Source organism: Mustela nivalis, assembly GCF_964662115.1.
Source record: "Mustela nivalis genome assembly, chromosome: 17".
Classification (NCBI taxonomy): Eukaryota; Metazoa; Chordata; class Mammalia; order Carnivora; family Mustelidae; genus Mustela; species Mustela nivalis.
Genome location: NC_139036.1, coordinates 57,369,929 through 57,397,312, shown reverse-complemented (window position 1 = coordinate 57,397,312; position 27,384 = coordinate 57,369,929). Strand labels below are relative to the sequence as shown.

The 27,384-nt window shown below is 45.9% G+C and overlaps 1 protein-coding gene across 5 annotated transcripts in view; it reads left to right on the top strand.

Moving 5' to 3' along the window:
• Positions 1-27,384, top strand: part of RNF157 (ring finger protein 157) — an 80,569-nt gene that overhangs the window by 27,753 nt on the left and 25,432 nt on the right. For all 5 annotated transcript variants that reach the window (XR_014304445.1, XM_082705229.1, XM_082705227.1 and 2 more), the window contains exon 3: positions 25,322-25,410. Coding sequence is in view for 4 of the 5 variants with exons in the window: in XM_082705229.1 (XP_082561355.1) it covers positions 25,322-25,410 (89 nt within the window). In the remaining variant the exon portion in view is untranslated. The remainder of the gene's footprint in view (positions 1-25,321; positions 25,411-27,384) is intronic.

Here is a 27,384-nt window from a genome sequence, read left to right as displayed (position 1 = left end):
CAAATAAATAAATAAATAATCTTAAAAAAATAAATAAATAAAGGCATCAAGCAGATACCATAGATTCCATGGCTTATGGGACCTGTGGTCTTTCCGGTCATTTCTGACTGATCGGACTAAAAAGTATCTCCTGCAGACGTATCACTCGGCCTGTGGTTTGTACCAGAGGCCTGCTGATCTACTGCTTACTGTAACCCTTCAAAGTCAAATTTAGTGTCAAGTCCTAAGTGTCAGATTCAAAGAACCAGAGTATGCATATACATGGAAGGGTGGCCGGGGCGCCTGGGTGGCTCAGTCACTTGAACGTCTGCCTTCAGCTCAGGTCATGATCCGGGGGTCCTAGGATCAAGTCCTGCATTGGGGACTCCCTGCTCAGTGGGGACCCTGCTTCTCTTTCTGCCTGCAACTCCCCTTTCTTGTGTGCTCCCTCTCTCTTTCTCTCTCTGACAAATAAGTAAAATCTTTGTGGCTCCTGAATGGGCTCAGTCATTAGGCGTCTGCCTTCGGCTCAGGTCTCAATCCTGGGGTCCTGGGATCGAGTCCTGTATCGGGCTCCTTGCTCAGTGGGAAGCCTTCCACTCCTCCTGCTTGTGCTCCCTCTCTCGCTGTCTCTCTCTGTCAGATAAATAAATACAATCTTAAAAAAATAAAATAAAATCTTAAAAAAAAAAAAGGATGATTGAAGAGAGACTGGGATCAAGATTTCAGGTTTTGTTTACATCTTACCATAAAACCCTTTGCAGCCTTGGCAAATCTATCACTAAGGCTCTCAAATTACCCAGTATTAACGGGGAGAGTTCTGACTTTATAGGAATGTAATGCTTAAAAAATGCCTTGGAATTGCTGGATGAAAAGGAGCCCAGAGCAACAGCGGCCACATTGCTACCCCGTCGGGTCGGTTATTCACGCAGCTACTGACAGTTTCAGGTGGAGAGAACATTCACTGGCCTTTAAGTAAGTGTCTTAAGTAGCAAACAGGGCTTCTGGAGGTCTTTCTGTTCCAATCCCTGCATGTAGAGGAGCTGAGATTGCTGTGTTTGTGCATCCCAGTGACAAAATGTTAACTAGAGAACACCCTTCCTTTTCCTGGGTGGTGAAGAGCCAGTGCTGATATTCTGCTCCTTTCCTGAGCGGGATCTTCTGTAGTCAAGGTCAATTACTACTGAAACTCTAAGTTATTTAGAGGCTCAGTGAATTGAGAATCAAGTGGGACCTTAACTCTTCCTGAGTTCAGACATATCCTCTCACGTTTGAGGAAAGCAGTGGAGTTTTAGTGGAGCCCCCAGTGCTCCACATCATCTTGTGTGTTCTGTCCCTGGGCTGCTGGGACGGCTTCTTCCTCATAGCCCCTGCAGCCAGGGCAGCCGAGCTGGCCTTCAGAGCCAAGGTGCACGCAGGTGGGTTAGGGTTAGGGTTATCTCCCCCTAATAGAGATATACCCTATCAAGGCTCTGTAACTCGAGTCCTTTTATTCCCATATGTGCAGGGAGAACAAGTACTTTATTATTATTTTTTTGTTCATTTGAGAGAGAGCAAAAGCGAGAGATACCACAGAGGGAGAGGGAGAAGCAGACTTGCTGCTGAGCCGGGAGCCCGATGTGGGGCCCGATCCCAGGACCTTGAGATCATGACCTGAGCTGAAGGCCGGCATTTCGTTGACTGAGCTCCCCAGGTGCCCCGAGAGCAAGTTATTTAAAGGAACCTGACAGTGTATCCATCTGTGAAGCAGAGTTTTACACACATAGAGCTTTATGTCAGTCATGGCACCGTTCATTTATTCGATAAGCATTTGCAAGTCCAATACTGCGCTAGCAACCAGGACTGCAAAGATGGAAAAAGCTTGGCCCCTGCCCTGAGGCGCTCATGGTAGGATGCGGCAGATGACTGCCCCTGTGATCTGGTAAGTTCTATGGGACTGTGTGAGAGACGGGGCCACAGTGCTCTGAGAGCGGAGAGGAGTGAGGCCGCCTTCTCCCCAGGGCACTGGCCCTGAGAGGCGGCTCTGGACTAGGCGGGCTGAGCAGGCTTTCCCACGTGGAAGAGCATTAAGGCAGAATTAACAAGCAAAGTGAGGAAGAACTAAGACATAGACGTGCCTGTTGGGGTTCCAGAATGGTGAGGAGGCCATACGGATTGGATCACCAGCAGCGCTGCGGGAGGCGAGGTTGGAAAGACAAATTGGGCCCGCGTGGGAAGGGTCATGAGGAATTGTACCCAGAAGTTTATGCCTTTCTTTGTTAAGACCGTAAAGAAGGTCACAGTCATGAGTTGCTCTGCCTCTGAGTAGCTTCATGGTGTTGGCTAAGGTCTTGGCCACGAGTGAGCCTCAGTTTCCCCATCTATAAAAATACCTACCTTGCAGATACATTTTAAGGATTCTAATGACAGCTACTGTGATTTGATTGACCTTTCAGAACATTAAGTGCCTCAAGGCGTAGAGAGTGAATTAGAAAGAGAAGAGATGAGGGGCCAGTTAGGTAGTGGTTGGTTTTAGTTAAGAAAGAAGGTACTGGGGCGCCTGGGGGGCTCAGTGGGTTAAGCCTCTGCCTTTGGCTCAGGTCATGGTCCCGGGGTCCTGGGATCCAGCCCCTCTGCATCCAGGCTCTCTGCTCAGCGGGGAGTCTGCTTTCCCCTCTCTCTCTTCCTGTCTCTCTGCCTACTTGTGATCTCTGTCTGTCAAATAAATAAATAAAATCTTAAAAAAACAAAACAAAACCATAAACCGGGGCCTAAACAACCTGTATTCACTGGTCAGAGTTCTAGAAGCTGGGAAGGCCGAGATCAAGGTGCTGGCAGGTTTCGTTCTGGTGAGGGCCATCTTGCAAGTGACTGTCTTCTTCTGACTGGGTCCTCCCATGCTGGAAAGAGAGTGCACTCTCCCTGTTTGGCTCCTTGTAAGGGCACTAATCCCATTGGAGAGGCCCACCACTGTGGCCTCATCTAACCCAAATTACCTCCTCTTCTCTGAATACAGTCCCATTGCGGGTTAGGCCTCCAACATACGAATTTTTAGGAGGACATAGGAGAGCTCAAGGCAGGAACATGCCTCTTTCCTGTGGGGGGTGGTCATGCCTTGTAGGTTGAGTTATTTGCTTTTGGCACGGTCTTCTTTCTTCCTTCCTTTATAAATTATACCACAACTGTGTTTGACATTTAATTTGGCAGTATTTACATTTTTAGTTATGCAGACCTTTTGCTCAAGCGACTTCATTTCTCTGAATCTCCGTATACAGGAGCAACACAGTCCTTTCCTTTATGTTCTGCTACAACGCTGAGTTCCTCTTGACACCAGACGTGGGCTTTGCTCACATCAGGCAGGAATTGTTAAATAAATTATAGTGTGTCTACCCTAAGAACTGATAATTCAGCCAAAAATAAAGTAGATTTGTACCCACTGAGATGAAAATATGTCCAGGACCACATGGTTTGCTGAAAAAAGCAAGTTGTTATGTATAATGTGGGATCTGACTCCATTTCTGATCAAAACAACAGTGTGTCACGATATACGTATGTTTGTGGTTTATATTTGTAGGTACATAAAATACGTCTGAGAACGACGCATTTTAGCCTGTCTCAGTGGTAACTCAGCGTACGTCAGCAAGGGGAGGCACTGACTCCTCTGACTTTGTATTCTTCTATATAAATATGCATTTGAATTTGAATTTTTCCTAATGAACACATGGTTATTTTTAAAACAGAAACATTTAAATTTTCTGTAAAAATAGGAAAAGGGACTACTGCTGAGCAGGGGAGGAGGCAGTTCTAGGAAAATACATGGAGTAGGAAAGTTGGTGAAATTCATAAACTAACAGTCTCGTTGTTTACTACAGTAACGACAGGAAGGGTGTGGCCTCCTGAGTGGGGTTGGGGGCTTGTGGAGAACAATAAAAAGATCAGAATAAGCATGGTGAGGTCTGGAGCCAGGTAGCTTCATCCCACTGGTGTCAATACACAATGATTTACGTGTAGAAACACTCGATTCGGGGCCCGTGGGTGGTTCAGTGCTTTAAGCATCTGCCTTCAACTCAGGTCATGATGCCAGGGTCCTGGGATCGCGTCCCACATCAGGCTCTCTGCTTGATGGCAAGTCTGCTTCTCGCTCTCCCTCTGATCTCCCTTACTTTCGCTCCCTCTCAAATAAATTTTAAAGAATAAAATAACTCACTCTCCCCGCACACATGGGAATAAAAGGGCTCAGTTTACAGAGACTTGACTCACCAGTTTTAGAAAATTATATAAATGAAATCATTGTAGGACTTCAGTTTTGAAATTTAATTCATTTTTATATTCTTGCCAAAAACTTATTCCATTTATAGTACTTTTCATACTTAATAAAGATGAAGAAATTATTTCAAATGCCTTCTTTAGGGAAAGTTGCTTCCTGCCACATAGTGAATAAATATTGCATATGTAAACAAACATTATTTTGCAATGTGAAGATAACATTGTCATATTTCCAAATACCAAGAGAATATAATCAAATGGTAGATTTTATTCTAGATGGAGTTTGTTTGTTTAGTAAACGCTACACCCAACGCAGGGTTTGAACTCAGGCTCCTGAGATCAAGAGTCACATGGTTTACCAAGGGGCCGGGAATGTACCCCTCTAGAGTTAATTTCAACTCGCTCTTTTTTTAAAATTTATAAATATTTTTATTTATTTATCTTTACTTATAAAGATAAATAAAAATATAAAGATTTATAAAGATTTTTATTTATTTGACAGAGATTGCAAGTAGGCAGAGAGGCAGGCAGAGAGAGGGGAGGGGGGAAGCAGGCTCGCCGCTGAGCAGAGACCTGCCCCCCCACCCCCGTGCGGACTCCATCCCAGGACCTTGAGATCATGACCTGAACTGAAGACAGAGGCTTTAACCCACTGTCCCTCAACTCGCTCTTGATTCCAGAGATAACAAGAAAAAAGCTGGTTCCTTTAATATTTTATTTTTATTTATTTAACAGACAGAGATCACAAGTAGACAGAGAGGCAGGCAGGTGCAGGGGAGCAGGCTTCTTGCTGAGCAAAGACCCCGATGCTGGGCTTGATCCAAGGACCCTGAGACCATGACCTGAGCCGAAGGCAAAGGCTTAACCCACTGAGCCACCCAAGCGCCCCAAGCTGGTTCCTTTAAAGGAGAGCGGGAAAGATATATATTTTTGTTGTTGTTAGATAAATATATTTTGTTGTTGTTTGACAGCCGGTGCAAAGTCATATACCTATACCTATACCTATACCTTTGGAAAATAAATTGTAGTGTAAAAAGACAACTTTGGAAGGTAGTTGGGTCCAAGAATTTGCTCCTTGGCTCGAAAAGGGTATTTTTGCTCTTCTGTTCTGGGAGTTTTCTGACCTGACACCTCTGTTTTACAGAGTTGGGTTTCTGTAGTAGGTGAATCAACAAAGGAACGGGGTCCTGTGGCCCTGGGCAGGCAGCAGTGTGACGGAGGCCAGCAAGCCACGTCACCGAGTGCAGCCAGGTGCGACCCTGACGTCTCTAGTGACAAAGACCTCAGGAAGGGTGGCTGCAGAAGTCAGACCCTTTGATATGGCTGTTCCCGCCCCCTGGTCTTTTTCTTTTTTTTTTTCTTTTTAAACCACTCCTTTTAACTTACTTTCTATTATTTTTCTTCTCATTTTTTCATTGAGAATTGTGAAATATTTGTGTGTGAGTGTATGAACCATATATCTACGGTTTAAAGAAACTAAACAAACAATCTGTACCAGCCGCCCAGATCAAGAAGCGGAGCATTGCGGGCGCCTGGGAGGTTCTCCCTGTGCCCGACCCTGACTGCATCCGTATCACTTGGTTAAACAATAGCTTTTTGGAGATAGAATTCCCCACGGGTTTCTGCATGGTGAGTTACCGTCTTTCTTCTTGTCGTTAATAAGTATCTTGGGGAAGATAGTTTGAAACTACTGCTTTGATTTCTTTTTTTAATACAAAAACATCAACTAAATTTGCTCCTTCCTTTCGCTAAATGTGCTGCATTGCCCCTCCCCGCCCCCGCTTGTGCTCTCTCGCTAGGGAAACAGGGCGTTGCGTATTAGACCTACTGCCTCAATTTGAGATGTAAGACAGGGACCAAGGTTTTCTCTCTGGTGTGTAAACTTCAGGGTATGGTTATATGGAAAGAATCTATAGAAAGTGGGGCGCCTGGGTGGCTCGGTTGGTTAAGCATCGGACTCTTAATTTCAGCTCAGGTGGTGATCTCAGGGTCAAGAGATCGAACCCTGTGTCGGGCTCCATGCTGAGCATGGAATCTACCTGAGATTCTCTCTCTTCCTCTCCCTCTCTCTAAAATAAATAAATAGGGACCAGTGGGTAGCTCAGTCGGTTAAGTGTCTGCCTTCAGCTCAGGTCATGATCCCAGATCCCACACAGGATCGAGTCCTACATCGGGCTCTGTGCTCAGCAGGGAGCCTGCTTCCCCCTCTCTCTCTGCCTGCCTCTCTGCCTACTTGTGATCTCTCTCTCTGTCAAATAAATAAAATCTTTTAAAAATAATAAATAAAACCTTAAAAAGAAAAGCTATAGAAAGGGGTTGCCATGTGACCCGAAACAATGACAGAGAGGACAGAGAGTCTCTGGAGAAGAAGCTCTGCTGGAGACGGAGGAGGAACAGGAGTTTTTAGCAGCTGTCGGCCTCCAGTGGGTTACCGTCTCTGCGTAAGCATCTCAAAATCAGTTTGGATTATAAAAGAGAACGAATTATAAAAGGGAGAGGGAAGTAGAGGAGGAGAAGGAGGAAATCGTTTTCTGTTCTTACCTTTAATCCGGCGTCTGTGCTGGCTAAGATTTTCTGTACTAATCATCAGGCTGTGCCCAGTGTGGGATCTTTTTCCCCTCCCCGTGACACAAACCCTTGATTGATTGACTCAATCACCCTTTCCCTTTCATTTACCATTTAAAATAAAAAAGATTTATTTTGAGAGAGAGAGAGCAGAAGGGGCAGAGGCAGAAGGAGAGAGAATCCCAAGCAGACTCCACACTGACCGCGGAGCCCGGAGTGGGACTCAGTCTCACGACCCTGAGATCAGGATCTGACGCCCAGGGGCCGCGCCACCCAGCTGCCCCTCGTTTACTGCTTTATCGAACACCTCTGATATTCCAGGCTAATGTTGAACACCAGAGACACAAAGGCAGGTAAAATGCAGTCCCTGAACTAAGGAACTTCTCCAACAGCCAGGAAATGAGAACATCTTGGAGGAGGGGCTGAGGAGGGAAGACACTGAGGCAGCTAAACGAGACGAGGTCGGTGTGGTCCAGACGATTCTAATGAAAGCTTCCCATCCAGAGGGCTGTGGAGCCAGGCCTAGATGGAGGGGCCTCGCCTGCCTTTTTGCCACATGAGATTTGATGCAAGTCTCACTCAGGTTGCCGTGGGAATGAGGACGTGGCCCTGGTACGTGAGGCAGGATTTAGGTTGGCAACCAGCATAAGCAGCAGTCTCGGCGTTGGCGGCCGGACTGTCTTCCAGGGCCCCCGAAAGGACGTGGCCTGCTAGTGGGTTTTCCCATGCTGTGTGGCGGACCCATCCTCACATGCCTACTCTTTAAGCCTTTTGATCTTTCCTTCCAACCACTGCTGTGCCAGATTCTGGAATCCGTTAGTGTGGTCCGTTGCTTTTCTAAGCTCCCATGAGGCCACCTTCCCCAGCCCATGTTAGACCCAGGGCCCTTCCACGGTGTTAATTCTGTGTCACAAGAATATGTCCTCATAGCAGCAGGCTCTCCCTCCTCCGGCTTTATACTCCACACCCCTTGGCCGGCACCCTGAGACCACTCCCACATGTGTTGTTCTGACCCGCGCCTGTGTTAGCCTGGACCTGCGTACCTTTGGCGTAATGACTCCCCCTCTCTTAGCAGGCCTAGCAGGGCCCAGGTGAGTAATATAAGATTTGACCGTAATTATGGCCTGTGGCCAGGCGGGAAGTGGGGCAGCGCCTTTATAGGGCAGGCACTGTCTTGTCAAGCACTTGTCTGAGACCCTTGTGTCATCCTCAGAGGGGATTCCCCTGTCTTCCCAGGAGAGGGAGTGGCCACGTTGCAGGCCCAGGGAATCTGGGGTTCGTGGTTCTCAAGTGAATGTACACAGGCATCCCCTTCTCAAGCCTTCTCCAGAGTCCACTCTTTCCCCATCAGGGCCCCAACTTTGTTAACCTGGGCTGAGAGCTCAGCCTTCTTTTTGGGGTGGCCACTCCTTAAAGTGAGGTCCCATGCCTGTAAGAGATGACTGTCTTTGAAAATTGCCCCAGGAGTCTGGCCGCCTGTCATAGTTGGCCTTAAATTGTTGATTGCTGTATCCGAGGCTGGCTTTTTCCCTTTTCGATGAATGGATGGCTCCTAATGACAGCCGCCCACTTCTACAGTTTTACTGTCTCCATTTCTCCTGTACTTCCTGTACCAGACCCCGTAAACCAGCCTGTGCATCCCCGGCCCCGTGTCCCACCACCGAGACGCGCCAGGGACCATCTGGGCGGTGGGTCCTCCCCGCCATCTGGCAGGTGGGTAACCTACCCACATCCCACCCGCAGATACCGGCTTCTCCAGAAACAAACCTGAGACGGAGATCTTTGTGAGAGCTGTTTGTTGAAGGAAGGCTCTCCTGGGAATGGGGATAGCAGAAGCCAGATGGGGGCAGGGGAGCAAAAGTGAACAACGAACGAGGTGGTCTTGGCAGAAACTCGCTTCAGCCTGGTCCCTCGGGAGAGCTTCGGAGTACAGCTTGTACCGCAGAGTCTCCCGGCCTGGAGGCAAGGGGCCTGGCCTTTTGTCTGCCCTTGCCCACATCTCCCTGGCTGCTGACGGCCCCGTGGTGGTATGATGAACGAGGGCCACTTTCCTGAACTAGGAGGCTCCTGGTTCATAATTGCAGTGAGGGCGGGCGACAGGTGTGAGAGCATCACTGCCCGGCTCCTTCTCACTTCCGCTCTCGCTTGTTTTCTCTCCTTGCTTTTTAATTGAGTAGCACATCTTAGGAGATCATTCTAGATCTATTTATAGAGGGCTGGCTTGTCCTTTTTAAAAATGATACTTGGGTGTGTACCTGGGTAGCTCAGTGGGTTAAAGCCTCTGCCTTTGGCTCAGGTCATGATCTCAGGGTCCTGGGATCGAGCCCTACGTCAGGCTCTCTGCTCAGCAGGGAGCCGCAGGGAGCCTTCTCCCCCCCCCACCCCCGCCTGCCTCTGCCTACTTGTGATTAAATAAGTCTTTTTAAAAAATACTTGGGGCATCAGGGTGGCTCAGTTGTTAAGCATCTATCTGCCTTTGACGCAGGTCACAATCCCAGAGTCCTGGGATCAAACCCCACATCAGGCTCACTGGTCAGTGGGGGAGCCTGCTTCTCCATCCCCCACTCCCCCTGCTTGTGCTCCCTCTCTCGCTGTGTCTCTCTATCAAATAATAAATAAATAAAAATCTTTTTTAAAAGATAAAAGTGATACTTTTTGATGTATAACAGATACACTGAAAAGTAACAGATCCTACACGTACACTTGATTTTTCACAAAGCAAACACACCTCTATGACCAGTGTCCAGATCAGGAACTAGAATGTGGCCTGACCCCCATAAGCTCCCCAGATCCCCCTTCCTATCACAACCCCTCAGGGTAACCGCTATCCCGTCTTCTCTCCTGATTTGATCGTTAGGTCAGCAGAACCATACACATGTGCCCTTTCAGGTCTGGTTCCTTTCACGCGGAACGTTTGTGAGATTTGCTGGTCTCATTAGGTAGAGTGATTGCTTCTTTGTGTCGTGCGGTGCTCTGTGTGTGGTATCCCACGGTTCACCCACACGGTTTGTAGCCTTCAGCATGCTGCTGTGTGGAGCTACGATGAATAGTGCTGCTGAGACCGTCCTGGTGTATGGATCTCATGGGCCGCGTGTATGCGGGCATCTTCCAAGTGTGCCTGGGACTGGTCTTGCCTCGGTTTGGGAGTATGCTGTTGTCAAGACCGCTGAGCAGCTTTCCACCGCAATTACACCAATTTCCCTCCAACCAGCATGGTTCAGAGTCCCCAGTCCCTACTATTTTCCATCTTTTTCATCCTGGTGAGTGTGTAGGATTAATTCTTATTTTCCTAATGATTCATGAGGTCGAGCACGCTTACACATGTTTACTACTGCTCTGTGCAGCACCAGTTCAAATCTTTCTTCTTTTCTTCTTTTTTTTTTAAAGATTTTATTTATTTATTTGACAGACAGAGATCACAAGTAGGCAGAGAAGCAGGCAGAGAGAGAGGAGGAAGCAGGCTCCCTGCTGAGCAGAGAGCCCGATGCAGAACTCAATCCCAGGACCCTGGGACCATGACCTGAGCTGAAGGCAGAGGCTTAACGCACTGAGCCACCCAGGCGCCCTAGTTCAAATCTTTTTTGTTAGCTTGTTTGGTTTCTCTGTTAGTTTATCTGCTTTTTCTTTCTTTATAAGGAACTACTAAGAAAATAGTTCTTTCTGAGATAAATATATTGCAAATGTCTCTTCCCACTCTCTGCTTGCCTTTCACTGTCTCTTTTTCTTTGAACTTATGTGTTTTCATTGAGATATAATTGACATAGAGCGTTGTGTAAGTTTCAGATGCACAGTGTGGCGATCTGATATATTCATGTATTACAGTGTGATTGTGGTGTTAGTGAACAGCTTTCTCAGGTCACATAGAGAACCCGAACCCTATCCGAAGCCCGGCACAGCTTCTGAGTGCTTCCTGCAGGATTCAGTAAAAGTCCAGTATTTCGCGATACTCGAATTACTCAATGTGAGGTCAAGCCAGATCTGACAGGAAGAAGAACATCCTATTGAAACTTCAAGTTTTTAGCTTTTAACAGAATTTTCTTATTCATCTATATTCAGCCCCAGTTACTGTAATTCCTGTTTTCCTTTAACACCAGAAGTGCATCTAACCTGTAAGGAAATCAAGTTCTGTCCTGTGCCGTACCATCATGGAAGAGGAAACTAGGATGTTTACACAGGGACGATTTAAAATGAGGCCTGATACTGTTATGCTGAAAATAAATTAAAAAAAAAATAAAAATTAAAAAAAATAAAATAAAATGAGGTCTGTTTGGGGACTTGTAAGAGCTGCTCCCATCTCACCAGGATGTATCCTGCTTTCAGGAGAGGGTGTATTGGCATCCCAAGCCCCAGTGAATTTTGTTGCCCTTCGAACCCTCGAGCCTGGCTTCTCCCCTCTTAACATGCACGAGAGGCTCGGGTGGCAACGGAGCACACAGTGTTGTGTGGGAGCTGACAGAGGCCTTTGGGTATTTTATGTAAGCATTGTGAAGAATGTGTCTTGTCAATCTGGAAAGGGCAAAACTATAGGACTAGGAAACAGATCCGTGGTTGCCAGGACTGGGGTGCAGGGAGGGGCTGCCTACAGAAGGACCTGAAGCAACGTTTAGGGGTGATGGAAGTGTTCTGTCCCTTGATTATGATCGTGATGACATGGCTGTATGTGTTTGTCAGAATTCAAAGACCTGTACACTAAAAATGGTGAATTTTCTTTTCATGTAAATTAGATCTCAATAAAGCTGACTTTTTTTTTTTTTAAGATTTTATTTATTTATTTGACAGAGATCACAAGTAGGCAGAGAGACAGGAAGAGAGAGGGGGAAGCAGGTTCCCTGCTGAGTAGAGAGTCCAACGTGGGGCTCTATCCCAGGACCCTGAGATCATGACCTGAGCCAGAGGCAGAGGCATAACCCACCGAGCCACCCAGGAGCCCCCAATAAACCTGACTTTTTTTAAAAAGCAGGGGGCCTACGTGGCTCAGTGGGTTAAGCCTCGGCCTTTGGCTCAGGTCATGATCCCAGGGTCCTGGGATTAAACCCCGAGTCGGGTTTTCTGCTCAGCAGGGAGCCTGCTTCCCTTCCTCTCTCTCTGCCTGCCTCTCTGCCTACTTGTGATCTCTGTCTGTCAAATAAATAAATAAATAATCTTTAAAAAAGAAGAAAAAAATGGAGCAGTGGGGGGGGGGGGGTGGCTCAGTCGGTTAGGCATTTGCTTTTGGCTCAGGTCATGATCCCAGGGCGACCCTGGATCAAGCCCCGTGTTGGTCTCCCTGCTCATCAGGGGGTCTGCTTCTCCCTCTGCCCCTCACCCCACTCCCATTTTCTCTCTTTCAAATAAATAATAAAAATAAAATCTTTAAAAAGAAAGAGAGAAAGGAATCGTGGTTGATAGATGTGCCAGTGCTGTCTCCAAGGCCTGCTCTCAGCGTCGCTCAGGGAGCCCCTGCCCGTGGGCAGGCACCACGGAGAGAGTTGCAGAGCTGGGGTGCACAGGGGTGCTTCGTGGGGTGCAGGGCAGCCTGACTAATGCATGGGCAACCCTCCGCCGCCTTCAGTAACCCCAGTTCCCCAGCAGCAGGTGCGCGTGTCTCCCTGCAGGACACAGGCTGGTTGTGCGGTCCTGTGCTTGGTTTTCCTCAGTGGCTCGTGGGTTGTTCGGGGTCATGTCATAGAAGTCCTGGTTGTTAGATCGCCAGGGCCGCAACCTTGCTTACCTCCTGTTCCATACTGCAGAGTATCTCCCACTGCTTCTCCCATATCTTCCAGTCATAAGCTGAGAACCTCAAAAGAGCCTTCCAGTCACCGTGGTAGGAATTTCTATGTCTCCCCAAGAGCCTGCTGTCCCAGAGAGGTTGAATTCCGGTAGGGCACGTGGCAGATTTGCAGCAGCTCTCCTGGGTCACAACAAAAGGAGATACATCCTAATGCTGTTTACTCCAAGTGCTTTGGGATTCACAGATAAGCGAGATTTACCTAATTGCTAATGTATCATTCATACGTTCATTTCTCTAAATACAGGCATCCTTGTTTCATGGGGCTTCATCTTACTGCGGTTCGCAGATGCTGAGTTTTGTTTTCTGTTTTTTTAAGATTTTATTTATTTATTTGACAGAGAGCGACAGCGAGAGAGGGAACACAAGCAGGGGGAGCCGGAGAGGGAGAAGCAGGCTGACCAGGAAGCCCGATGTGGGACTCAATCCCAGGACCCCGGGATCATGACCTGAGCTTAAGGCAGATGCTTCACCACTGAGCCACCCAGGCACCCCAGATATTGAGGGTTTTTTTTTTGTTTTTTTGTTTTGTTTTGTTTTTTTACAAATTAAACGTTTATGGCAATCCTGCATTGAGCAAGTTCTAACAGCATTTGTTCCCTTCATGCCCCATTGATTTGACTCACTTTATTACAGGGGGTCTGGCCATGAGCCCACTCAAATCTGAGGTCTTCTTGCATTTGCAACTGTATTACAGGTAGAATTCTCTAAAGAAGATGGTGTTATTGTGGCACCTGGTTGGCTCAGTCCATTGAGCATGGGATTCGGTTTCAGCTCAGGTCATGATCTCAGGGTCCTAACACCGAGTCCCACATCGGGCTCTGCACTCCGCCATGGAGGCTGTTTGTCCCACTCCCTCTGCCCCTCCCCCTACCGTATCTCTCTCTTTCTTTCTTTCTCTCATAAATAAATAAAATCTTTTTGAAAAAAAGAAGATAGTGTTATCACTAATGAAAATCACAAGTGATCACTGATGATCACCAATATTTTCATAGCACTGTATGAACCTTAAAACATTTCTTATTTGATTTTTAATTACCCTCGGAGATAGACGAGGGCTATAAATCCCATTTTACAGATTAGGAGACTGATACCCAGAAACGATAAATTACTCCCCCGAGGTCTCACTGATCAGTAAATGCAAGAATCAAGGCCTGAAATGGGGTCTTCTAGCTCCTGGTGTTGCCATCACTTTATTAAATAGTCTCTTTTCCATTCTCTACTCTTAGCTCCTAGTTAAACTTAAGTTTTTTAAAGTTTATTAAAAAACACTTGGCGGCGTGTATTTTCTAGTTACTCTGCGAACACTCTCGGTGCTAGCCTGCCACTTAGCCTGAGGGGCAGGTAGGATCCCGAGAGCCATCATGGGCCCTTTCTATGCTCTTATGAAGACCTCGCTGATGTATTCATACCTATTCCGGTCTTCTCCATGTTCCGGTCTAATCACTCTGGGTGATACGAAGACAAGTGCAACATGAATTTTTCCCCTCAAGTTTATAATCTCACAGGAAGATCAAACACATGCGCACACACGGGGAGGACGTGATACATGCGTTGTACAGTTTCACAGAAGCTCTGAGAAAGGAACTTTATGACATAAGTTTGCTGACTTGGAAAGTGCCTCTACAACACTTGAACTTGTGGTTTGTTGGCTAGTGCCGTTTCTTAACAAACCAGCACACAGAAATCTGCTGTGGTATTCGGCAGTGAAACTAAAGCATCTGTGTTGTAGGAATTTCCTCGAAATTTCTTTGAAACATACTGGAGCTCAGGGTACACTCTCACCCCTGTTTCCTGTTGTCGTCGGACACGCCGCCTTACGGGAAACTATGCTTACTGCTGTTGCATTTCAAAGAAAAATTTGGTTAGTTTTTTTCAAGATTTTAAAGAGGTGCATGGTGGCCTTAATTTATAATGAAACTCTTCTACAAATTCTATAAAAGTCAAAGATTCCTGAGTCCAATGACAGTTTGCTACATGTTCAGACTAGCGTCCCCAAGAAGCACCCTATTGCCACCTGTAAGATGGCCTTGCCGGGCCCATCAGGTCAGATGGCAGCCTCAGTCATCACAGAAGTCAGTCTTTAGAAGGCAGCACTGATTAATGAGCTTTGCATAAAGGTTGCTATCATACAAGAAGAGAACGTAGTCCCTAGCCGTTTTTCTGTTTATTCACAGTTTAAATGCTGGAAACACCATGAGTGTATATCCTCAGCTAACCGGTACCTTAACATATGTTTAAAGAAAAGAGCAGAGCACGGGTGGCCTGAGCCATTCACAGAAGTAATGATAATAATAAGAACCCATGGGCAGAGGTCATGGTCTCCAAAGTTATTTCATAATTAATAGCTAAGCCATTGTCTGCCGGCCTCTAACCTTCCCAGATGCTGGGGCTGGGGCCCAGGGGTCCCATTTCCCCATGACCCGCAGTGCTGCCAGACTCCACCAACGGGAGGTGCTGGAAGGGTGTGGGAGCAGAAGGGTCCCCCTCAGAAATCGAATAGGATCTGTGCCAAATTGGTAGATTGCTTTGGGTAATACGGACATTGTAACAGTGTTAATTCTTCCAATCCACGAGTGTGGAACATTTGTCTTCCCATTGGTCTGTGTCGTCTTCAGTTTCTATCAACTATACTTAAAAAGGAAAAGAGAAATTCCGAGTCCCAGGTTCATCTGGTGTCTGAGATCAGATAACCTCTACCACTCCCCAACCCTGGAGGGGAGGGAGCTGCTTCCTGAGGTCACTCTCTGTCAGCTCAGGGTCCCCTTCTTGTGTGTGTGTGTGTGTGTGTTTTGTTCTCTAATGCCCATTGAACCAGTGCGTTATCTTAAATTTTGTTAAAATAACTGGTGTGGTTTCTATTTTCTAACTGGACCTTGATTAATAGAGCCCTTAATCTCACAAATTATGAGGTACAAATAGGAAGCACATATTACTGGTAAGGAAGTGGGGACTTACTGAGGTAGAGTGATTTGTTGGAAATTATATGACAGGTAGTGCAAGAGCCAAGACCTACACCTTCTACTGTGAGGTCCTCTGCTTTCCAGCGCATCTTAGCATTTCTCTTGCTGAATAACCTCTTACACAGCCCTGGTCCGTTCAGCCAAACTAAAAATTAGCATGGGTGCGTCACTACTTTTTTTTCAAAAACTCCAGACTTTACTCAGCTTTCTTTTCACAAAGAAACCCAAACCAAAAAAAAAAAAGGGGGGGGGGGTATGGAATCAAGTACTACAGACTTCATTAGGACCACACTAGTTTTCCCACTCATGTCTCTCTTTCCAATCCAGGATTCCACATCACCTCCTGTCCCATCTCCATTTATCTGTGGTAGTTTCCTGGTTTTTCCTTATTTTTCATGACCTTGACAAGTCTGAGATGTACTGGTTAGCTATTTTGTAGGACTTCCCTTGGTTCGGGTTTTTGGGTGTTTTCTCGTGATCACACCAGGGCTACAGATTTTTTTTTTTTAAGATTTTATTTATTTATTTATTTGACAGAGAGAGATCACAAGTAGATGGAGAGGCAGGCAGAGAGAGAGAGAGAGAGAGAAGCAGGCTCCCTGCTGAGCAGAGAGCCCGATGCGGGACTCAATCCCAGGACCCCGAGATCATAACCTGAGCCGAAGGCAGCGGCTTAACCCACTGAGCCACCCAGGCGCCCAGGGCTACAGATTTGGGGGAAGACTCCAGGTGGTAAGTGCTCTGATAGCCCGGCTCAGTACTGCTGATGGTGACCTTGATCACTTGGTCAAGGTGGTGTCTGTCAGGTTTACCCACTATATATCTTTCCTTTTCCATAATTCATTTGTTAGAAGCCAGTCACTAAATCCTTGCTGAACTTTTGACTTCCCACTTAATTAGGGAGCTATGCTTTCTTAACAGGTTATTAACTAACGCTTAAAGAATCTTTGTATTAATGGTCAAGAATTACAAACCTAGGAGTCAGATTAGCGATGTTAGGAGATGTGACTGTTTATTGCTTCTTGGGGAATTATTATCCATTGTACCATCTTTTGTCTTGTACTATGTTGAAACGTGGAACTTGGCTATTTTTAGTCTCAGAAAGCTTATGGTTAATGCCAGGACACCTATTTATTCTGGATGAACTGGAATCACCCCGGCAGGCCCTGAAAGGCGATCAGAAGATCAGGGTCTTGATAGCTCGGGGGAAATCAGTAAAAAGAGGAAGAGCCCTAGAGACACAGTTGCTGAGAAGAGGGAAAATTGGAGATTTTAAAGGATGTAGCTGAAGAAGTGGAGATTTGCAAGAATGGGCCGAGAGGGGACAGGGGACAGACATGGAGTGAGAAGGGACAGGGGACAGACATGGAGAGAGGCAGAGATCTCAAGTAGGAGGCCAAGGAAGGGATGGGTTGGAACACAGAATGAGAGGGAAGCCAGTGACAAAAGTCGACCTTGGAGCTGGAGTGCATTTTGTCTCTGAGATTTACCTTCTGTATTCAGCCTATAAAGGTTATAGTTCTAGCTGCTAGATTTCACTATATGTAACACTTAAATGAGCTAAGGCTTTCGTATGAGCCAAGTTAGGTAGTTCAGTTGGGTTCTATAACCTTGGGTAGTCGCTGCTGTTAAAGCTGGCTGAAGAATAGACAGAGCTCTCAAAACTTCTAGAAGTTTAGCAGGGCAGAGTGGAGCAAATGTCACCTTGTTAAATTAGCTGCAGAATCCAGATCATAATATTAATAACTTAGAAATTAAAGTTACCCAGACATACGCCATAGGTTTTTATTATATGCTCATTATATGGGGTTTCCAAATCTCAAGGTTAGCTGAAGAAAATAAGGGTTACTTATTTTATTGTTACTCAGTAGGGTTACTGACTCAGAGTAACCGCTTTCTTCCTAGGGCTGTATCGGCAAATCGGTAGCCTCGCCAGACTCACCAGGCCTCACCAGGGCTGAGAACCTGTCATTGATTGGCTTGTAAATGTACCTAGTTCTGCATTTCATATGTTGTCCTTTTTCTCAAGCCAGAGCGTATTTTCTCTCCAGGAATATGAGAGGAGACTTGACAACTCTTATAATTAATCTTAGACCTTATTTATGTCCTGTTAGAGTCAGTATATTTCAGTGGGGGCACAGAAGGACCCCTTTAACTTGAAGACCAGCTTACAGTTTTTTGTTTTTGAAATAAGGAATGAAGAAGCCTTTGTTCTTCTTGCCCATCTTAGTAATTGGCCTGTTGAAAAATGACTGGAAAACTAACACTCGGTGACATTCATACACTTCTTTGGGGACAGGAAAAAAATATATGTGTGCTATGTTTTAAAATACCTATTTTGACTAATACCGGTGCCTGTCTCTCTGGGCACATTCTTTATATATCCATTGTACCTGGCTATTTTTAGTCTCAGAAAGAGACTCTCTTTCTGAGAGAGATCTCTCACTTAAAAGTGGATTCTTACTTGTGAGCTAGGTTATGAGTCTTTCGACCAGATGAAATCTGGAAGTCAGGCGTTCAGAATGGAGTGCTTGTCTGAAAGGAGTCGTTTCTCTGACCATTAGTCATTATTTACCAACTTCCCAGAGGGAAAAGATGACTGTGCCACTTTAATAAAAGCACTTCTATTTTCCCTTTTAGAAGGGGGAAAATTATAACCCCCTCCCTTAAAATTCTCTGGTGTCAAGCAAAATCCTTTCTATCTAAAAACAGCTCATCTTCAGAAAGGTACTTTTATTTTAGAAGCACAGAATGAGTGGGTTGGGCTTTATCTGGGTCCTGTTGGGGGGGGGGAGGGCGGAGTGTCTTGGCGAGAGCTTTCTATCAGTGGGGAACTGAAAGTCAAGTAGGTTTCAGTTGTCACCAAAGCAGTACACAGCAATGGTCATTGACCCAGATCTGTGTGATTTTATGGTGGGTGCTTTACTCTGCAATGGATTTTTCATGCTTTTTTTTTTTTATCACCTATTAGGGTGATTGGAGAGGATTGGTTAATTAAGAATAATCTCATCATAGGGTATAAATATTTTGGAAAAGGTCAACATTAGATGTGATGTCACATCGCCATGACATTGGTCCTGTGGGCTTCCTGCCAGGGGACCTTGCGGAGGAGTTAACACACTATAAATAGACTGCCTTCTTGGATTGATTCCTTTGGTAACCAAACCTGGACGCCGAGCATCTTTGTGTTAAGGTCATCTTGTGACACCCTATTAGTGTTTCCCTCCCATCTTTGATATACGTGAGAGGAGTGTCTTGCATGTTGTCAGCTTTGTGATCACTGGTCTTTCTACACTGGTGATTGACTCCCCACGAGGATTGGATGAGAAATCAGTGAAAAGGGGTTTTACTGCTGTAAATATAGCACATTTGACGTTCTGGTCTACAGCAGGCACAATACAGTCTGTCTCAGGGCTGCAGCTGGTTAAATAGGCAAATTTGTATTCATTTCACAGCGTTCAAGCCAAGACTAAACTGTTCTCCCCTGACGCTGATTTAAGAAAATGTTCTAAAGCATCACCAGTCTAAAAATACCCACTGGTAAGTCTTGGACACACTACACATCTGAGAAGAGGGGAAGTAGAGAAAACTGAGAAAATAAGCAGACACCAAATGAAAAGGAAGTGAAATTTAAATATAAAAGCCCTATAATCTATAAAAGAAAGCATTCATGTAGTGCTGTAAATGAGTTATTCATACGACCCCAGATGTTGGTTTCCATAGTAACTATTATTTGATTCTTTGGCACAAATATTACATATCTGCTAATATATAAAATGAGTACTTTTCTATTTTAATTATAGATTGTCTAAAATGATCTCCTTTCTCTTTGGAAGCAGGGTTTTGGCATTTGGAGCATTTTCTTTCCAAAATAAAAACTGAATTAGTGCATTTTAATTTGTTTTTCTCCTCCACCCTTCCCTCCCCCCATTTTTCGGCCTTTTTTCCTATTAAGATTCCTTTCAAGGAATGTTCATGGCATCATTGTTTATGATAGTGAAAACTAGAAACAGATCAAGTGTTCATTAGTGAAAGATTAGTGAGTACAGAATGGTAAGAAGTAGACTTCTCTAAAAACAACCCGGGCTCTTTGGAGACACGATCAGTTCCAGGTATGGAGAAAAACAAGAGATTAACCTGGAATATCTTGTGGCCCTAGAAAGTAAGGACGTGCTCTCAAAATGATGGAGGCATCGCAAAGGACAGAGTAGCCAACTGAAGGAGCCTCCAGTGGCCATATCTGGGCTGCCATGTGTATATGACCCTGCCTGAAGCCAATGGAAAATGTTAGCAAATTATGTGTTTTTTTTAAAAAAAGATTTTATTTACTTATTTGACAGAGAGAGAGTACAAGTAGGCAGAATGGCAGGCAGAGGGAGAGGGAGAATGAAGGCTCTTCAAGGAGCAGGGAGCCTGATGCGGGGCTCGATCCCAGGACTCTGGGACCATAACCTGAGTCGAAGGCAGAGGCTTTAACCCACTGAGCCACCCTGGTGCCCTGAATTATGTTTTTATTTAAAAAAAAACAATACTTTTTATTTTTTATTTTTTTTTAAGATTTTATTTATTTATTTGTCAGAGAGAGAGAGAGAGAGCAAGCACAGGCAGACAGAGTGCAAGGCAGAGTCAGAGGGAGAAGCAGCCTCCCTGTGGAGCAAGGAGCCCGATGTGGGACTCGATCCCAGGACGCTGGGATCATGACCTGAGCCGAAGGCAGCTGCTTAACCAACTGAGCCACCCAGGTGTCCCCAAAACTTTTTATTGAAGTTAGTTATTTTTCTGAATGACTGTAGTCCTTTTTATAGATTACTGGGAATTGTCAAATAATTTACAGCCAAAATAAGATACTTTATAACCTCATAGGCATTGTGATCATATTTTCTACAACAAAATCTGAGTGCATCTATTGGGGTGGTTTAACAAAATATCTGAAATTAGAATGGTTTAAAAAATCTAGGACGGGGCACCTGGGTGGCTCAGTGGGTTAAGTGTCTGCCTTCGGCTCAGGTCATGGTGCCAGGGTCTTGGGATCAGGCTCTGCATTAGGCTCTCTGCTCGATGGGAAGCTTGCTTCTCCCTGTCCCTTTACCTGATGCTCCCCCGGCTCACTCTCTCTCTCTCCCTCTGACAAATAAATAAATAAATTCTTTTTTTTTTTTTAAATCTAGGCTACATGTTTGATACATGTGCACACACACACACACACACTAGTTCAGCCTCTCACCTTCCGTTCAGTCTCAACGTGCAGTTCCTCATTTGGCCACTAGGTGGCACTTGGCCAGTGTCACGCAAGTGTAACAGGAAACGGATGAACACTGGGATAAAAGGCCTAAGAGGAACTTACTTGCTCAGTGTTCAGGCAGAACCTGGATGGGCAGTCCCCTGGGGCCCATTGAAGGAATGCATTTGGCTGAGCCTGTAGTATACTCCTGTCCTGGACTTGAGGTGTTCAGGATTTAAATGATTCTGAGACTTGGGCTAATTTCAGTACAGACACAGCAAGCCAGTCCTGGGAGGGTGATGGCCCAGATACAAACTATGGCAGCTCCGGGCCCTTACAGACAGAACCAAGAGAGGGGGCCTGCGCCCTCACTGAATCCCAGCCGCGGCGCGGAACTCAGGGCAAAGTGCGGGTGTTGAATGGATGGGTACGCATCTTTGTTCTTTAAACAGAGTTTCGCGGAGAAACCACTGTGTTCTAGAAATATCTATCAGTGCCACGCTTTTGAGCAGCTCGGCAGGAGGTGAGCCACGGCCGCTTCTGCTGCTGTCAGTGCTCTCTGGCACCAGTGTACCCTGAACGTACGTTCGTGTCTTCTGCCGGTGCTCTTAGATCTTACAAACGAAAGGGTTTTGTCCTGCTGTGCTCCAAGAAAGCTTTTCTCTAAGACCTTAGATACTCCAGTTAAAATGTGAAAGGAGTACGGTATTAGGTATGCTTTTGTCTGAACTGCTGGCTAAGCATAAGGATATAATCCGGAGTTGTGACTGGCTTCCAGAACCTGAACAGGATTTGGTATCTTTTGCAGTGAGTGTTTAAGTGTCAGACTCTCTGCACTGTGCTCAGGCTCCTGGAGAACTCGCGGGATCAGAGCAGCGTCCCCTGCACGAGCTGAGGCAGCTGCCATGGCGGAAAGCCATGACTTTGGAGTCAATTCCCGGTTCTGGGTTCCAATCCTGACGCTGCCACTCTTTAGCCCCGATCTCCAGTAATTACACAAATCTTTAGAATCATTTTTTTGTCTGAAAAATGAGGATGTCAGTCCTGACATTCTTCGTTTATCTAATCAACCAACCCATTTTCGAGCTCCTCGAGGACCTGACAGTCTGGTGTGCACGGCAAACATGTCTCTTAGTGTTGAACATATTAAATAAGAATGTATTTCTTAAATTTATTTTTATTCTTAAAAAGATTTTATTTATTTGAGAGAGAGAGGGTGCACACGAGCACGAGCAGGGGCAGAGGGAGAGGGAGAAGCAGACTCCCTCGCTGAGCAGGGAGCTGGACATGGGGCTCGATCCCAGGATCCTGCAATTGTGACCTGATCCAAAGGCAGATGCTTCACCAACTGGGCCACTCAGGCACCCCAAAGAAGAATGTATTTAATCTGAAGGTTGTGGGGTGCCTGGGTGGCTCAGTGGGTTGAGCCTCTGCCTTCGGCTCTGGTTGTGATCTCGGGGTCCTGGGATTGAGCCCCGCATCGGGCTCTCTGCTCAGCAGGGAGCCTGCTTCCCCCACTCTCTCTGCCTGCCTCTCTGCCTATTTGTGATCTCTGTCAAATAAATAAATCTTAAAAAAAAAAATTAAAAAAAAAAGAAACTGGAGGTGGAGAATGGTGATGGTAGCATGACCTGTAAATACAGCAGGCCGCAGAACTGTGCGCTTAACATGCTGAAGGTGAACATGTTATGGGTATTTTATCACAGTTAAAGTAAGATGAAGAAGTACGTAACTAAAGAACCCAGCCTGATCCTGGCACGTCATAGATACTCAGTAAGCATCCGCCAAGTTAGAGAATGAGTGGTGACAAGGAAGGACCAAACAGAGTTTTTTTCTCCCAGATACAAGTATTCCGACACAACTAGGCCAGTCAGGGGGAAGAAATGGCCTTTTCGATCTTGTACAAAACATGCCACCCCCAGGCCCACGGGTGGAGGAAGACTGCCAGGCCTTGTGTAAGGTCAATCCTGACTTCTTGCCTCAAGCTCAAGATGGCCTTATGGAGTGCCTTCCCGTTTCTCAGACACTGTTCTGGGCTACAGGAACTGAACAGCCTCATGAAGGATATCTACATGCAGTTTCTAGAATTCTGTTTCACTTTTCAGTGATGAACAGGCTTTAGGTAAAGACTAGTGCACAAGGAATGAAGTTTGATCTGCTCAGAGACTAATGGACCAGACCTTCAAGGTCCAGTACCTTTCTGACAGAGAATGGGAGCTCCAGGATTACTCCAAGTAGAAGATGAAGAACTCTCGTCTTTCTTTTTCCCTTTCCTTTTGTTTTTCTTTTTTGGGGGGCGGGGAAGGGTAAAGAATGAAAGAAGAATCATCTTTTCTTTTTTTTAAACTCAGGTAGGATTTATGGGTAACTCCCAAGTACCTGTGTAAATGAGTATGATTAACTTTGCTACTCCAGAAAAAAATTTTAATCCCAAAGTCATTTATTTTGGCTTTAGAATAGACTAGCATTTGTGTCGGATTTTCTTGCCTAATTACTTTTTGCTTAAGCTTATTTTAAAATTGTTTTAAATTCCTTTAGTGTGACAGCCTAGGAAAGTGGGGGGTGGGGAAAACGGGTCACAGATAGGATCTGAACTAGAAATTGCAGCTTTCCTATAGAAAAGCCTCCTCATATGCTGCCAGTGGGAGAGCAACGTTGGAATCAGCTTTCTGGAGAACAATTTGGCAAAATATTTTTTAAAGTCTTAAAAATATGCTTACTCTTTGATCCAGTAATTCCACTTCTAGGAATTTGTCCTAAGGAAGTAATCAAACAAGCACGCAGAAATGGAGGAACAAGGCACTCACCACAACATCTGTATCGGCAAAAAAAGAAGAAAACAAGTATAAAGCCAATGGAAAACATTGAATACTATGAAACTGATTAAATAAACAATGTCCCTTTCTCCAATGCAGTAATAACGTTGTCTGATTATAGACTTTTGAAACATTTACCACATCTTTCTAAGTGAAAACGAGAATAAAACAGTGGGCACAGTTTGAAACTGTGCCTAGACACAGAGGAGGGTAGGGGAGTAGATGGCTGGATGCGAGGATGGACGCCTGTCTGCAGAGACACATCCTACAGAGTTAACCTTAGTGTTGCCAAGTGGTGAAATTGTAGCCAATTTTATATTTTGTGTGTTTTTCAAACTTTCTGCTTGAACTTGTATTACTTTGTAATTAGAAAAACGAACAGTCCTAATATTTTAAAAGAATATACGTGTAGTGTATCAATGAATAAGGTCAGTATTGCTGTATAATACCCGCAAAGTGGGTGACCTAAACACGCGTAAGGGAGACTAAATGTGTTTACTTCAGCATCTCATTCATGCAAGTGAATTACCAACAATCATACTGAACACATAAAATCAGATGTACCTTAGGTTAAATTATGTTTCCCAAGAAAAAGAACCACATTCAGCAAAAATCTGTGAAGGTACAGTTAGGGGATCATGTGGGTGTCCTATTTCTGATCCCAACGCTAGGAGGTAGGAATACTACAGAACTAGGAATACTACAGTTTCGCCGCGCTACAAAGACTGGCCGGTGGGTTTTCTCGGAATTTTGTGTAAAAAATGTTTATTGTCCAGGGCACCTGGATGGCTCAGTGGGTTAGGCCTCTGCCTTCAGCTCAGATCATGGTCTCGGGGTCCTGGGATCGAGTCCCACATCGGGCTCTCTGCTTGGTGGGGAGCCTGCTTCCCCCTCTCTCTGCCTGCCTCTCTACCTACTTGTGATCTCTGTCTGTCAAATAAATAAATAAAATATTAAAATAAATAAATAAAAATAAAATAAAAAATTTAAAAAATGTTTATTGTCCAGATAACACTAGAACAATACTGACAGCGTTTAAAAATCATTCTTAATTGTCTGAAAGCAAACTCCACTTAAGTCTTGTACTGTATCCCTCTCCGTATCTCAATTTCATCATCCACAACTCCCCATCCCAATGGGGAAAGAGTGAAAGTGGAAGGTAAATGACAGACAATCATCAACCTTTGATGACCCCAAAATAGCTCTTGGCTCCCATGTTCAAGAACTCTGCTTTATATAACCAGCTGCGGGGGGGGGAATTTGTTCTTCACTGTTTGCAGCCTCGGCTCTGTACACAGGATGGGGTTCTCTTTTATTTGCAGTTCCTAAATGCCGAAGACACCATGTGGCTTCACGGAAGGAAAAAACCTTGCAGGTCTGGCTCCCTGTTGTCTCAGGTCAGATGGAAAAGCCTTTTGTGATTAACTCGGCCACAGTGTGTCCTTTGGTATTTGGAACTTCAGTAGGAGTTTTTATTAGCTATCCACATTTTGAATGCTGACTCAAATAAGCTGCCTACAGTGGAAAAAGCAGATAAACCTAGGCCTTTTGATGCCAAACCGAATCCCCGTTCGCCCACTGGCCATGACCTTGAGCAAGTTCACTTAACATGTCGGGTCTCGGTGTCGTCGCTTAATTAGGAGAGTTGTGCCTTCCTGTCTCACCTTGAAAGGCGGTTCTTTGTCAGCCCTGAAGCTTTGTGCCAGTGGGGGACAGTTACCCATCTCTCTAAACACACTGCCTCCTCCCACTTTGTTTCTGACAGTTTCCTTACGCTGCCCCGCCTCCCCAAGAGCCCGTGAAGACTCTGAGAAGCCTGGTCAACATCCGGAAGGACACGCTGAGACTCGTAAAGTAAGTTCCCCGGGGCGGGGAGGGGGGGGGCTCACCCAGGTTCTAGGGGCAGCACAGCCAACTCCCCCCAGAGACTTAGGAAGCAGTTTCTGCCAGATGCAGAGTCTGATCCCCGCAGGGCTTAGGAACGTGTACCCCTCCCCCGGCAGTGACGGAGCAGTCCCCGTCCACGGAGATTAGGTCTCCCCGCATCCAGATTGTTCAGAACTTGGCCTCTGTGTTTGTGGAGGACTTGTTCCTTTCCTGGAAGCAGTCCTTATTATCCTTGTTTTACGATTTTTTTTTTAAAAGAATTATTGAAGGAAAAACTGAATTTTGCAGCTGCTTCAGCAAGCCTAGGGGAAAATGGGATATTTGAGGTTGGAATAGAAAATCCTTGTTTTACTGCTTACATTTACTCGTCATCTCCTGTGTCCTCCCTCTGAGGAACTCGTAGTGCTGATTGGTTAAATCGTCATCGGTATTAATTCTCGTCAACATTTGCCTTCTCTGTGCCATCCCTAAGACAGTGTAATTTTGACCCTGTTGCTCCGAGTAGCAGGCCAGCCTGCTGAGGCGCTCTCTGGTGCCCTGGGAAGACAGATTTGGTAAGGGCAAATCACAGGTCCCAGATTTCTCTAAATGGGCAAGGAAGATGTCAGTCCTGTTAGTATTAGGAAGTTTATTCCTCTCAGATAATTGTTTTAATATAACTTCATGAAGGTATACCTCACATGCTGTACCATTCGCCCTTTGAAGTGTACTGTCCAGTGGTCTTTAGTATATTCAGAGTTGTGCGATCATCACTACTGTTGAATTTTAGAACAGAAGAGACCCTGAGCTCACTGGGGGTGAGTCCACACGTCCCCCGAAACCCTCTTCCGGACCTAAGCAACCGCTAATTTACTGTCTGTCCTTCGATCTTCATTTTTATATTTCATTTGTCCCTGAAGTTTTGACTGCTTCCCCAACTATTCCCCCAGCCCTGGAGTCCGCCCTGGGGACCAGGCAGCCGTGGAGGGAGGTGCTCTGCCGGGGAGCTGCCCGCAGCTGGGCCGCGCCCTCCCTGGGGCCCTTCGCCCTCCCTTGGGGGGCCCCGCGGCAGCAGAATGGATTGAGGCTCCCGAGGCCAGACTGCGCCTTGTTTCTCTCTCCTCACACGTGGCTGTGGCTCAAGCGCCGGGGCTCCAGCAAGTGCCGCGCTGGGAGGCCCTCGCTGAACCCGCCTGCCTGGAAGCCGAAGACCAGCCTGCTTCCCAACTCTTCCCAGCCGCCCGCGAGCACCGCGGTCACACTCGTCCTCCAACTTCAGGCTTCCCACCGGGAGAGACACCTTTCATGGCTGTTGTCAAGGTTCAAAAGATAATGGGAGAGAAAACACCTGCTCTTCCATAACAGTTAGACTGAAGTGTGTTCTTGCTCTTTTTTCCGAGATTACGGGAATAGGGTAGATTCTGAGTCACAGACTTCCAGGGAAAGATGGATGATTGAACATCTTTTGCTTCCAGTCAAAACCTGCCAGTAAGAGCATTGTTTAAAAGGATTAATCCAGAAGGACTGGGGGGATGAGAAAGGAACGCCAGCAGTGTGGTGTAGGGATGAGAACAAAGGCAAGTGTTAAATAACTTAGCAGGCCGAGGAGGTGAGAATCCTGAGTGAGCAGACGGAAAAGCTGATAATCACCCACTTAACTGTTACCCCCAAGGGCTCAGGAACTGGCGGTACCAGGAGCTCTGGACACCGAGGTGGAAGGCGAAAATGAAGACGATTGGTGGGAAGCCTGCTGAAGGGGCCATCAGATCCGCTCCCTTATGCTGCACAGCCAGAGCTTCCCTCCCCACACCCCGGCCCAAGGCTGGCAGCCGATTCTCAGTGGAAAAGTTAAAACACAGACTCTGGACTTAGGGGACCCCGGCAGAGCTAAGGTTGAGCTCAGCACTAAAAATGGGGGTTAAGTGAATTTAGGAACCTGGATGTTGAACCCTCCAGCCTGCC